The 12,554-nt window shown below is 45.1% G+C and overlaps 1 protein-coding gene across 1 annotated transcript in view; it reads left to right on the top strand.

Annotated features, from left to right (window-relative positions):
* nphp4 (nephronophthisis 4) overlaps positions 1 to 12,554 on the top strand; it is a 406,773-nt gene that overhangs the window by 106,141 nt on the left and 288,078 nt on the right. The window contains exon 5 of the mRNA XM_080214939.1: positions 2,049 to 2,204. Coding sequence (XP_080071065.1) covers positions 2,049 to 2,204 — 156 coding nt within the window. The remainder of the gene's footprint in view (positions 1 to 2,048; positions 2,205 to 12,554) is intronic.

Here is a 12,554-nt window from a genome sequence, read left to right as displayed (position 1 = left end):
CTTCAACATTATCACCACACTCTTTACAGAGCTTCAGCAGATCAAATCAAATCAATTCCATAACCTTTAAAAATATTTGTACTGATTTCCATTACCTTCCGCTCATTAAGGTTGTCTCCTCTCTTGTGGGCATGTACACACACTCTCCCGATTGATCTAACAATGCAAGCAAGTGCTAATTGTTTTTGTTAATAAATCTTGAAACTTCAAGAGGAACACCAGGAGATGAAAGGGCTGGTCGGTGAGCTTGAATCTGGTGCATCCCAGTGACTAATTATACAAAAGGAACATTTAACCTGTGCCACAAACAGTCACCACTTCACCTGAAGCTGATCTGTGGCAATTTCAATATTCTGTGCTGGTCGCTGTTTTTGTGGGAATGATTTGAGTGTAAATGAAAACTAAGTGCTGGAAACACTCAGTAGGTCTGGCCGCATCTGTGGAGAAAGTAACAGAGTCAATGTTTGACCCTAATCTATTGTGATGCATCCTACAGTCAAATAGCCAATATTTAGTGTCCAGGTTTGAATCGTGAGCACAATGGATAGAATATGACCACCTTAGTCTTTGCACGAATGGCAGGGTGATTTCGGGGATTGGGATCTCAGATTGTGTAGTGGGCCTTCCAATAAAACTTTCTGAAGGAGTCCAGCAAGGAATCCTCCTTGTGGATCACCGATCCATCAGGCAGAGTTGGCAGGGGCCGTGTTTGAATATGTAGGATTTCAAAGGTCGCGACTTGAGCAGCTCTTGAAGAAAGCGGAAGAGGACAAGGTGTTACGGGGGAGCAATGTCTGTATCCTTGTTGAGTTGAAAGTCTTCTGCAGGAATTGACAGTAATTTCCTTACCAAGCCCACGATCATTAACACCAGCCTCATTGACCTGCTCCTGCCATTACAAGCCTCCGCCTGTGGCTGATTCTGGTTGTAACTCCCCTCCCCATTAATATCACAGAGAGAGAGTATGCTATGCACTGACCTCCTGGATGCTGTCGTGTTCTAGATGCTGCATGTCATGTTGGCAAATAGCCATTGCAGGTGCAAAATTTCTGTCGATTGCCTCCTCAAATATGTTGTTGCCATGCAGACAAGATTGTTAATCCACCCCTTAGTGTTTTCTCCTGATTTTTCCACTCGCCCCGCTCTCCAAACACAACTCCAATGGCTTGGGCAATTTCCCACGCCATTGTGTCTAATTGGCAGGTGAGTTGAAAAGAGTAAAGTAATTCTCGCCCTGTCGTAACAAAGGGTAAATATTGCGTTCTATTTCACCAGTGTCCTGGTGTAAAGGAGGCATAACACTCTTCCATGGAAATGATTGAAGGTATATTGAAAGAAGCAATTATTGGGCTGATCTTAGTTTATTCCTGTCGTCAGGAGGAAATATGAGTCGGAAACTCGTACAAGTCAGTGCTGGGACACCCAGAGGTCATTTTCAAAGGAGGTGGCCGATTAAGTGACTGCCTTTGACAGCACAAGCAATCCATGATGGAGGGTGAGCTTCCAAGGCTGGAGGGCCAATACAAGACCACACTTGGAGGAGCCTTCAGAGATCTCTCAAATCAAAGAGGCCACAGCAACCAGGCTGTCATTGGTGGGGGAGGGTGGGGTGTTGGATGCCAGTGGCCACAGCTGAGACCCGGTGGCTATGCTGGGTGTGTGTGGGGGGTGGGTGGAGGTGGGGTTTTGTCAGAGATCAGCATGTCTTTTCAGCTGGCGTGACAGCCTTCTCACTGCCTTATTTTTCTGGTTTTCAACCTTATCTGGGAGGGAGACGGGGTGCGGGCAGTTGGCATATACAGAGTAGCCTTAATTGGTCTAAGGGGCTAACTGCTGTTTATGGGTGGATAGCTTTCACCGCCATCCACCTCCCAATCCATCCTCCATCAAAATTACCCAGAGGTGGGAACATGGTGGGGGAGACCAGCACACCAGGCAGTAGTGGGAAATTATGGGTCCACCAGCTTCCGTAGCTGAATGAAAACTTGGCCCAGTGTGTTACTGGATGACAGGTAACTCACCAGTGTATTTCTCTCTTTCTGTTTTAGAGAATGAATTTATGACATTAATTGAGGGGAGCAACATTTTTTACTCGTTGTCGTCCCACCCTCCCCTAATCGAAATTAGCCACCTCATCCCAGAAAACATATTGGTCTCTGGGACGGACGCCATTCCTGGAGTGGTTGCACCTTCCAAAACCACAAGTAAGTAACAGAAACCGTTGTATTTATTTGCTGCAGAGAATGGCTGGAAATCTGAAGCATGTTATTGCAACTATTTTAGATTTTATTTTGATTAAATTAATTCATGTATGCTCTACCCAAACACCAGTCCTTATTTGATGCGGTTTTTCAGTGGTGGTTTGCCACCATCCTGCACTGTACAGAGCAGGTCCCAAGTCTGTCTCAGCTGGAATAGGAATTGAACCCATGCTTTGTGTTATTTTAAACTACGTGCCAGCTGACCCCTTAAACTGAATGTCTCAACTTAATTACTGTGGGCAGACCTCTTTCACACTTGTCTTGCCCGCTCTCTCACCCTGGTCTCTGTACAATGAAACCAAACAATCTTGTTCTTTTTCCTGTTGATTCAGACAGATGGACTTGTGTAGAGTAATTATGAAGGGCTGTAGTTTTCTCATCTTGACACCCCAGTAACTGTCTCAGCTCTGAGTCAATAGCTTGGCATTCAGAACCCACTCTAGGACGTGAGCACATATTCCAGGCTGACGTTGCAGTGGGTTACTGAGAGAATGACTCATTTGGGGAAATACTGTCATCCAGGTGAAACCTTAAACTGAGGTCCGCCTGTGTACTCAGGTGGATGTGCAATATCCCATGGCATTATTCGAAGAAGGGTTGGGGATTCTTCCATTCTCCCGGCAAAATTCTTCCTGCAGCCAGCACCAGCAAAATCAGATACCTGATCGTTTACCTTGTTGCTGTTCCTGGGACCTTAAACTGCTTGCCTCCTTCTTCAGAAGGACTCAGTTGACTATGAAATGTTGTGGGGAATTCTGAGGATGTGAAGGTGCTACATGAATGGAAGCTTTTTCTTTGTTTCTTAATGATTCAATAGAAATGAGATTCTTTTGAAATATGAAGAATATAAAAACTTAAGAAACTTAACATGATCTGCACAGTGGCACAGTGGTTAGCACTGCTGCCTCACAGCACCAGGGACCCGGATCAATTCCAGCCTTGAGCGACTGTGTGGAGTTTGCTCATTCTCCCCATGTCTGCGTGGGTTTCCTCCCACAGTCCAAAGATATGTGGGTTAAGTTGATAGGCTATGCTAAAGTGCCCCTTAGTGTCAGAGAGATTAGCACGATAAATAGGTGAGGTTACTTGGAAAGGGCCTGGGTGGGATTATTGTCGATGCAAGCTCGATGGGCCGAATGGCCTCTTTCTGCACTGTAGGGATTCTGTGATCTTGCTGAACTTCCAGTGTTTGTTGCTTCATGATTTGACAAGATAGTGGTTCTCTAAACTAATCAGTCAGCTAAGTTTCGATAATTTTCTTCTTAAAATGATGATGGATGTACAAGCTGGACAAAAAGCAAGCCTTTTGTTTTCATCCTCCTCCTTGCATTGTTGGAATGTAGTGAAGCTAAATAGGTTCTGGGGAACCATAGAAACATAGAAGGTAGGAGCTGGAGGAGGCCGTTCGGCCCTTCCACCATTCATTATAATCATGGCTGATCATCCAAGTCAATAACCTGATCCAGCCTTCTTCCTTATCCTTTGATTCCTTTAGCCCATCCTATATTTTGGCCTCAGCTGCTCTTTGTGATAGAGAATTTCACAAGCTTACCACTCCATGGGTGAAGAAATTCTCCCCCCCACCACCCCCCAAACATTTCAGTCCTAAAAGGTTTACCCTGAATCTTTAAACTATGACCCCTAGTTCCAGACACCCTTACCATTAGGAACATCCTTTCTGCACCTACCCTGCCTAGACTTGTTAGAATTTTATAGGTTTCTATGAGATCCTCCCTCATTCTTCTAAACGCCAAATGACTCCATCTCTCCTCATAAGTCAGTCCCACATCCCAGGAATCTGTCTGAGCTGCGCCTGCAGCTCAAATGTTGCAGAAAAGTGGTGGTCTGCTACTGATTTGTCACACACAGCCTCAGCAGCCCCTCGGAGGGAGTATGGCGAAGGTTTACCAGGCTGATTCTTGGGATGGCAGGTCTGTCATTTCAGGAGAGACCAAGTTGGTTAGGATCATATTCACTGGAGTTTAGAAGAATGAGAGGGGATGTCATAGAAATTTATAAAATTCTAACAGGGTTAGACAGGGTAGATTCAGAAAGAAAATTCCCAATGGTGGGTGTATCCAGAACTAGGAGTCATAGTTTGAGGATAAGGGATAAACCTTTTAGAACTGAGGTGAGGAGAAATTTCTTCACCCACAGAGTGGTGAATGTGTGCAGTTCACTACCACAGAAAGTAGTTGAGGCCAAAACATTGTGGTGATTTCAAGAAGAAATTAGATATAGCTCTTGGGGCTAAAGGGATCAAGGGATATGGCGGGGAAGGTGGGATCAGGATATTGAATTTGATGATCAGCGATGATCCAAATGAATGATGGAGCAGGCTCGAAGTCTATGCCTGCTTCTAGTTTCTATGTATCTATTTGGCTTTGTACTCTTCCAGTAATGCCCTACGAGCACTCTTTGTACCATCCAACCCACTCTTTTTGCTGCTGGTTGAGCAGCTTTGACGCTCCTGTAAGTTCTCTTCCAGTAGCCCTGCTCTCCTCCTTGGCTCTCTTGTTCACTGCTCCTGTCACCCTGTAATGCAAAGCAGACAGTCATGTAAAGCAGACTAATTGGAACAGCTTTATAGAAGAGAGAGAGAAACAGAAGGGAAGGTCAAGTAAAGAACAAGAGAGAAAAAAGTTAAAGAGAGAGATTGAAAAGCAGAAGGAATGGGGTAGGGGGAGACAGAAGGAAACAAGGGAAATGGAGTAAAAATAAACAGACAGAGAACAAAAAGCAAGATGAGGAGAGCAAAGTAAAGCAGAGACAATTTGTAACTGGCCATAGTTTATTCCTCTCTGCTTCTGGCTATGCTAAGAATTTTATTTCACAAAATGAATGGAATGTTCACAGTGATAAATGTAGATTCACTCTCAGTATTCTAGGCTGTAACCCTGAAGTGCAGGGGACCAAATATTCACATTCATCCTGGTTATTCAAGCTTTTCTCCAAATTAGAGTGTCAGCAAGCTTTGACCATTCCTTACTTCTGTCCTCTTCTTGTGATCAAATGGAAGAATGATCACAGTTGCTGCTCAGTCACCAGGGATTCAGACCTGCCAGAAGAAACTTGGTGCTAAGTGGTCTTGTTTTCTCTGACCTGCAGATATATATTGCTTCATTTATCCTGAGAATCAGTGCCAGGGGTTCATGCTGAATGATTGACTCTGTGTTGGAGGCTAAAGCAGAACTTCTGGACAACTTAGTTTGTGAATGTGATTACTTTTTGTTTGTGCAGTGCCTACAAGGTGATAGTTTGTGTTTAAATCTGGCTTCCTAAACCTTCTGTGTTTTATGTAACAATGGTGAGTTAAAGCAACAGGCACTAAGGTTAGGTATGAGGCCAACACTGAGAGCAGGGCTCTGTTCACTGGCATTGAGTTATAGAGGTTTACAGCATGGAAACAGGCCCTTCAACCCAACTTGTCCATGCCACCCTTTTTTTTTTAATCCCCTAAACTAATCCCAATTGCCCACATTTGGCCCATATCACACTATATCCATTGTACCCGTGTGACTGTCTAAATGCTTTTTAAAAGACAAAATTGTACCCACCTCTACGATTACCTCTGGCAGCTTGTTCCAGATACCACCCTCTGTGTGAAAAAATTGCATCTCTGGACACTTTTGTATCTCTTCCCTCTCATGTTAAATCTATGCCCTATGGTTTTAGACTCCTCTACTTTTGGGAAAAGATATTGACTATCTGGCTAATCTGTGCTCCTCATTATTTTACAGACCTCTATAAAATCATCCCTCAGCCTCCTTTTGTCTCCAGAGAAAAAAGTCCCAGTCTATCCAGCCTCTCCTTATAACTCAAACTATCAAGCCCCAGTAGCATCCTAGTAAATCTTTTCTGCACTCTTTCTAGTTTAATAATATCCTTTCTATAATAGGGTGACCAGAATTGCGCACAGTATTCCAAGTGTGGCCTTACCAATGTCTTGTACAACTTTAACAAGACATCCAACTCCTGTATTCAATGTTCTGACCAATGAAACTAAGGATGCCAAATGCCTTCTTCACCACTCTGTCCACCTGTGACTCCACTTTCAAGGAGCTATGAACATGTACCCCTAGATGTCTTTGTTCTGTAACTCTCCCCAGTGCCCTACCATTAACTGAGTAAGTCCTGCCCTGGTTCAGTCTACCAAAATGCATCACCTTGCATTTATCTAAATTAAACTCCATCTGCCATTCATCAGCTCACTGGCCCAATTGATCAAGATCCTGTTGCAATCGGAGGTAACTTTCTTCACTGTCTACTATGCCACCAATCTTGGTGTCATCTGCAAACTTACTAACCAGGCCTCCTATATTCTCATCCAAATCATTAATATAAATGACAAATAACAGCATTGATCCCTGATGCACACCGCTGGTCACAGGCCCCCAGTTTAAGAAAGTTTTTAAAAGTTTTACTTTGCCAATTTAATGCCATGTTTTTGAACAAATTTGATTCTTGCTGCTGACAAAGCTTTACTTTTTGAATTTTTATTCAGTTTTTTTTGGCTCCCCATGATCCATTCTGGCTTCTTCCAGAGATCTCCAGCATCACAGATGCCAGTCTTCAGCCAATCTGATTCACTCCATGTGATATCAAGAAATGGCTAAGGGCACTGGACGCTGCAAAGGCAATGAGTCCTGACAGTGTTCTGGCAATAACACTGAGGACTTGTGCTCCAGAACTTGCCGCTGCCCTAGCCAAGCTGTTCCAGTACAGTCACAACACTGGCATCTACCCGGCAATGTAGAAGATTGCCCAGGTATGTCCTGTACACAAAAAGCAGGACAAATCCAACCCGGCTAATTCCTGCCCCGTCAGTTTACTCTCGATCATCAGTAAAGTGATGGAAGGGGTCATCAACAACGATTTCAAGCAGTGCTTGCTTAACAATAATCTGCGCACTGACGCTTAGTTTGGGTTTTGCCCGGGTCACTCAGCCCCTGACCTCATTACAGTCATGGTTCAAACATAGACAAAAGTATTGAATGCCAATGAGGTGAGAGTGACTGTTATTGATATCAAGGCAGCATCTGACCCAATGTGGCACCAAAGAGCCCAAGCACAATGGAATCAGTGAGGGGGGAAAGCCCTCTGCTGGTTGGAGTCATACCTGGCACAAAAGGAGGCTGTTGGGGTGGTTGGAGGTCAATCATCTCAGCTCCAAGACATCACTGCAGGTGTTCCTCAGCATAGTGTCCTAGGTCCAACTGTCTTCAACTGCTTCATTAATGACCTTCCTTCAGAACAGAAGTAGAGATGTTTGCAGTTGACTGCACGTTCAGTACAATTCGAGACTGTTCAGATACTGAAGCAGTCCATGTCCAAATGCAGCAAGACTGGATAATGTCCAGGCTAGGGCTGTCAAGTGCCAGGCAATGACCATCTCCAACAAGAGAGGATCTAACCATTTCTCCTTGACATTCAGTGATACCACCATTGCTGAATTTCCCACTATCAACATGATGGGGTTACCATTGACTGGAAACTGAACTGGACTAGCTATATAAATACTTTAGGTACAAGATCAGGTCAGAGGCTGGGAATCCTGCAGTAGTGACTCACCTTCTGACTTCCCAAAGCCTGTCCACCATCTATAAGGCACAAGTCAGGAATATAATGGGACATTGTCCACTTGGATGGATGATGCAAAGCAGCTTGGCTTGATTGCGATCCTTGCAACAAGCATTCAGTCTATCCACCACTGACAAACAGTGGCAGTAGGGTGTACCACTTGCTGGATACTTTGCAGGAACTCATCAGTGTTCCTTCAGCATCTTCCAAACCCATGACTGTTACCATCTAGAAGGACATGAGTGGCAGATATCTGGGAATACCACCATCACTGGAGGTTCCCTTCCAAGCCACTCAGAAAAGAATAATAGAAACCCTTCAGCACAGAAGGAAGCCATTCGGCCCATCGAGTCTGCACCGACCACAATCCACCTAGGCACTATTCCCGTAACCCACGTATGTACCTGCTAATCCCCTGACAATTTAGCATGACCAATCAACTTAACCTGCACACCTTTGGACTGTTGGAGGAAACTGGGGCATCTGGAGGAAACCCATGCAGACATGGGGAGAATGTACAAACTCTACACAGACAGTGACCTGCGGCTGGAATTGAACCTGGGTCCCTGGTGCTGAGGCGGCAGTGCTAACTACTGTGCCACTGTGCTGCACTCATATTCCTGTTTCGGAAATATATCACTGTTCCTTCATTGTTGTTGGGTCTAAATCCTGAATTCCCTCCCTACCAGCACTGTGGGTGTACCTACAGGGACTGCAGCAGTTCACAAAAGAAGCTCACCATCTTCTGAAGGGCAACTAGGGATGGGAAATAAATGCAGGTCTAGTTGGTGACGCCCATATCCTATAAACGAATTATAAAAAAAGTCGTCATGGGTGGTGGAGCAGTGGTTAGCACTGTTGTTTCACAGTGTCAGAGACCCGGGTTCGATTCCCGGCTTGGGTCACTGTCTGTGTGGAGTTTGCATGTTCTCCCCGTGTCTGCATGGGTTTCCTCTGGGTGCTCTGGTTTCCTCCAAAGATATGCGGGTTAGGTGGAATGGCCATGCTAAATTGCCTCTTAGTGTCAGGGAGACTAGCTAGCTAGGGTAAAATGCATGGGGTTATGGGGATAAGACCTGGATGGGATTATGGTCGGTGCAGACTTGATGGACTGAATGGCCTCCTTCTGCACTGTAGGGATTCTATGATGATTCTATGAACACTGTCTTTCATTGTTGCTGTATTATTCCGTCATGTCTTTCCATCATGTCTTTGTTTCTCGATTTTCAGAAGGCGTTTGATAAGGTGCCGTACAAAAGTTTGTTACAGAAGGTTAGGGGGCATGGAGTTGGGGGTAAGGTGTTAGCGTGGATAGGGGATTGGCCCTCAAATAGGAGGCAGAGAGTGGGTGTCAATGGGTGCTATTCGGATTGGCAGTTGGTGACTAGTGGAGTGCTCCAGGGATCGGTGCTGGGGCCTCAGCTATTTACCATTTATATAGATGATCTGGAGGAGGGAGCTGAGTGTAAGGTGTCGAAATTTGCCGATGACACAAAGATAAGTGGAACGGCAAATTGTGCGGAGGGTGTGGAAAGTCTGCAGAGGGATCTAGATAGGCTGAGTGAGTGGGCGAGGACCTGGCAGATGGAATGCAATGTTGGCAAGTGTGAGGTTATCCGCTTTGGTGGGAATGATAGTAGGAAGGACTACTACTTACAGGGCGAAAAGCTGCAGCATGCTATGGTGCAGAGGGACCTGGGGGTCCTTGTGCATGAGTCGCAAAAACCCAGCCTGCAGGTGCAGCAGGTGGTCAGGAAGGGAAATGGGATGCTGGCCTTCATAGCAAGGGGGATTGAATATAAAAGTAGGGAGGTCTTGCTGCAGCTGTACAGGGCACTGGTGAGGCTGCAGCTGGAGTACTGTGTGCAGTTTTGGTCGCCGCACTTGCGCAAGGATATTTTGGCCTTGGAGGGAGTGCAGAGGAGGTTCACTAGGCTGATACCGGAGTTCAGGGGGTTGAGCTATGAGGAGAGGCTGAATAGACTGGGCTTGTACTCGTTAGGGTTTAGAAGGATGAGGGGGGACCTCATTGAGACGTATAAGATGATGAAAGGGATGGATAGGGTAGAGGTGGAGAGGTTCTTCCCGCTCAGAAAGGACAGCAGGACTAGAGGGCACAGCTTCAAGATAAGGAGGGGGGGGCAGTTTAGAACAGAGTTGAGGAGGAACTTCTTCACTCAAAGGGTGGTGAATCTCTGGAATTCTCTGCCTGTTGAAGTGGTGGAGGCTACCTCACTAAATATATTTAAGACGCGGGTAGATAGGTTTTTGGTAGGCGAGGGGATTAAGGGTTATGGGGAGAAAGCGGGAAAGTGGAACTGAGCCACTTCAGATTAGCCATGATCTTATTGAATGGCGGGGCAGGCTTGAAGGGCTAGATGGCCTACTCCTGCTCCTATTTCTTATGTTCTTATGTCTTCAGTGTAGGTGAATAAATATTTTCATTTGTACTCTTTCTAAATCATTAATACTGGTTGGCATATTGGTTACATTGGTGTCTGCAGCCCTCCCATACTTCATTAGCAACTGTAGACCATGAGTGTTGCCGGGCTCTTCGTTTGTAGGGCACATGATGACAAACCCCAATCAAGTCCTCTGCTGATATCTGCATGGTAGCACCATTCAAGAGCAGTCACTGTATAATGATCAGAACCACGACATGATTAAAACTAGATTTATATTTTTAAAAGCAATTACTCCTTTCTACCATTATAACATTTTATTTAGTCATACTGTTGCTTCCTCCTTATCCATGTTGGTCTTGATTAATTGCATACAGTTTTGGTCGCCACAATATAAGAATGATGTGGAGGCATTGGAAAGGGTGCAGAGGAGGTTTACCAGGATGTTGCCTGGTATGATGGGAAGGTCTTATGAGGAAAGGCTGAGGGACTTCAGGTTGTTTTTGTTAGAGAGAAGAAGGTTAAGAAGTGACCTAATTGAGGCATACAGGATGATCAGAGGGTTAGATAGGGTGGACAGTGAGAGCCTTTTTCCTTGGATGGTGATGGCTAACACGAGGGGCCATAGATTTAAATTGAGGGGTGATAACTATAGGACGGATGTCAGAGGTAGGTTCTTTACTCAGAGGGTAGTAAGGGCGTGGAATGCCCTGCCTGCAGCAGTTGTGGACTTGCCAACTTTCAGGGCATTCAAATGGTCATTGGATAGACATATGGATAACATTGGAATAGTTTAGGTTAGAGGGTCATTTGATTGGTTCCACTGGTAGGTGCAACATCGAGGGCCGAAGGGCCTGTACTGCGCTGTAATGTTCTATGTTCTTCTATGATCATTTTCTCTTGAACGATTTTTTAGAATGAACTTGCATTAACTAATGATGCGTTACGACTTGCAGTGATGCATCAGCAATTGCAACAGTTTGTACTGCACCTTGACTTGGCAGAGGAAAATTTGTCAGGAAAAAGCACTGGTGGAGGGGGTGGTGGCTGGTTACATGTATAATTATGGCACCAAACATATGTAGAGGTGGGTAAGCTGTCAGCATGTTTATTGCTGACAGATGTAACGTTAGTTTAACAGTCATTTCGGAAGAGATTGCTGTTATAAATCCTCACGCACGCCAAAAGACTGTCTTTGGGACTGACTTCATTCGATTTCATAGATAGAATTGTTTGAATTAAGAACTGCCCACTTCTTTTTCACTAATTAAGAATGTTTGTCTTCGGTTCTTCGTTTCGTTGACTGAAGTGGCAAATTAAATAATATCTACGATATCTGGGTGTTAGATGCAGAGCTCTGAAAAAGCAGTGAGATGGCATAATGCCCTAACTTTGTGAGGGGTTGGGATTGTAAACAAAAAGGGTAGCATGGTGGCACAGTGGTTAGCACTGCTGTCTCACAGCAGCAGGGACATGGTTAGGGACGGGTTACACTTCAACTGGAGGGGAACTAATATCCTGGCAGGGAGATTTGCTAGAGCCACTTGGGAGGTTTTGAACTAGTTTGCTGGGAGGGAGGGACCCAAAGCAGTAGGGAGACAGAAGAGAAGGTTGGGGCAGCACGGAAGTTAAAGAGAGCACATTAAGTAGTAAAGGCAGTGTCAATAATCCTAGTACCAGACAGATTAGGCAAAAGCAGGGCAGACAGCAAGGGAACTCTAGATTAAACTGCATTTATTTCAGTGTAAGAGCCCTGACAGGCAAGACAGATGAACTCAGGAAATGGATAGGTACACAGGACTGGAATATTGTAGTTATTACTGAAACATGGCGAAGGGAGGGACGGAACTGGCAGCTCAGTGTTCCAGAAAACAGATTCTACAGAAAAGATGGAACAGGAGGTAAGAGAGGAGGGGGAAATGTGCTTTTGATTAGGGAAAACATTATGGCAGTACTGAGGGGATATTTCTGAGTTGCCTTAAAAACACTCAGAGGTAGTGTCAACTGCTTCACTGGGCAGAGAATTCCACAGATTCACAACCCTTCGTGTGAAGAAGTTCCTTCTCAACTTAGTCCTAAATCTGCTTCCCCTTATTTTGAGGCTTTCTACGCCCATAACCACCTCCATCAGACTCACCTGATGAAGGAGCAGCACTCTGCAAGGTAGTGGTTTGTGCTAACAAGTAAACCTGTTGGACTTTAACCTGGTGATGTGAGACTTCTTAAGGGGATAATGCAGAGGCGGGCTTGGATAAGCTGATCTTTGGAGAGTTAGTGTAGACTTGATGGGTCAAATGGCCTCCCTCTGCAC

Source organism: Carcharhinus amblyrhynchos, chromosome 30 (assembly GCF_965287045.1).
Source record: "Carcharhinus amblyrhynchos chromosome 30, sCarAmb.v2.hapA, whole genome shotgun sequence".
Taxonomy (NCBI): domain Eukaryota; kingdom Metazoa; phylum Chordata; class Chondrichthyes; order Carcharhiniformes; family Carcharhinidae; genus Carcharhinus; species Carcharhinus amblyrhynchos.
This window is presented reverse-complemented; position numbering and strand designations above follow the sequence as displayed.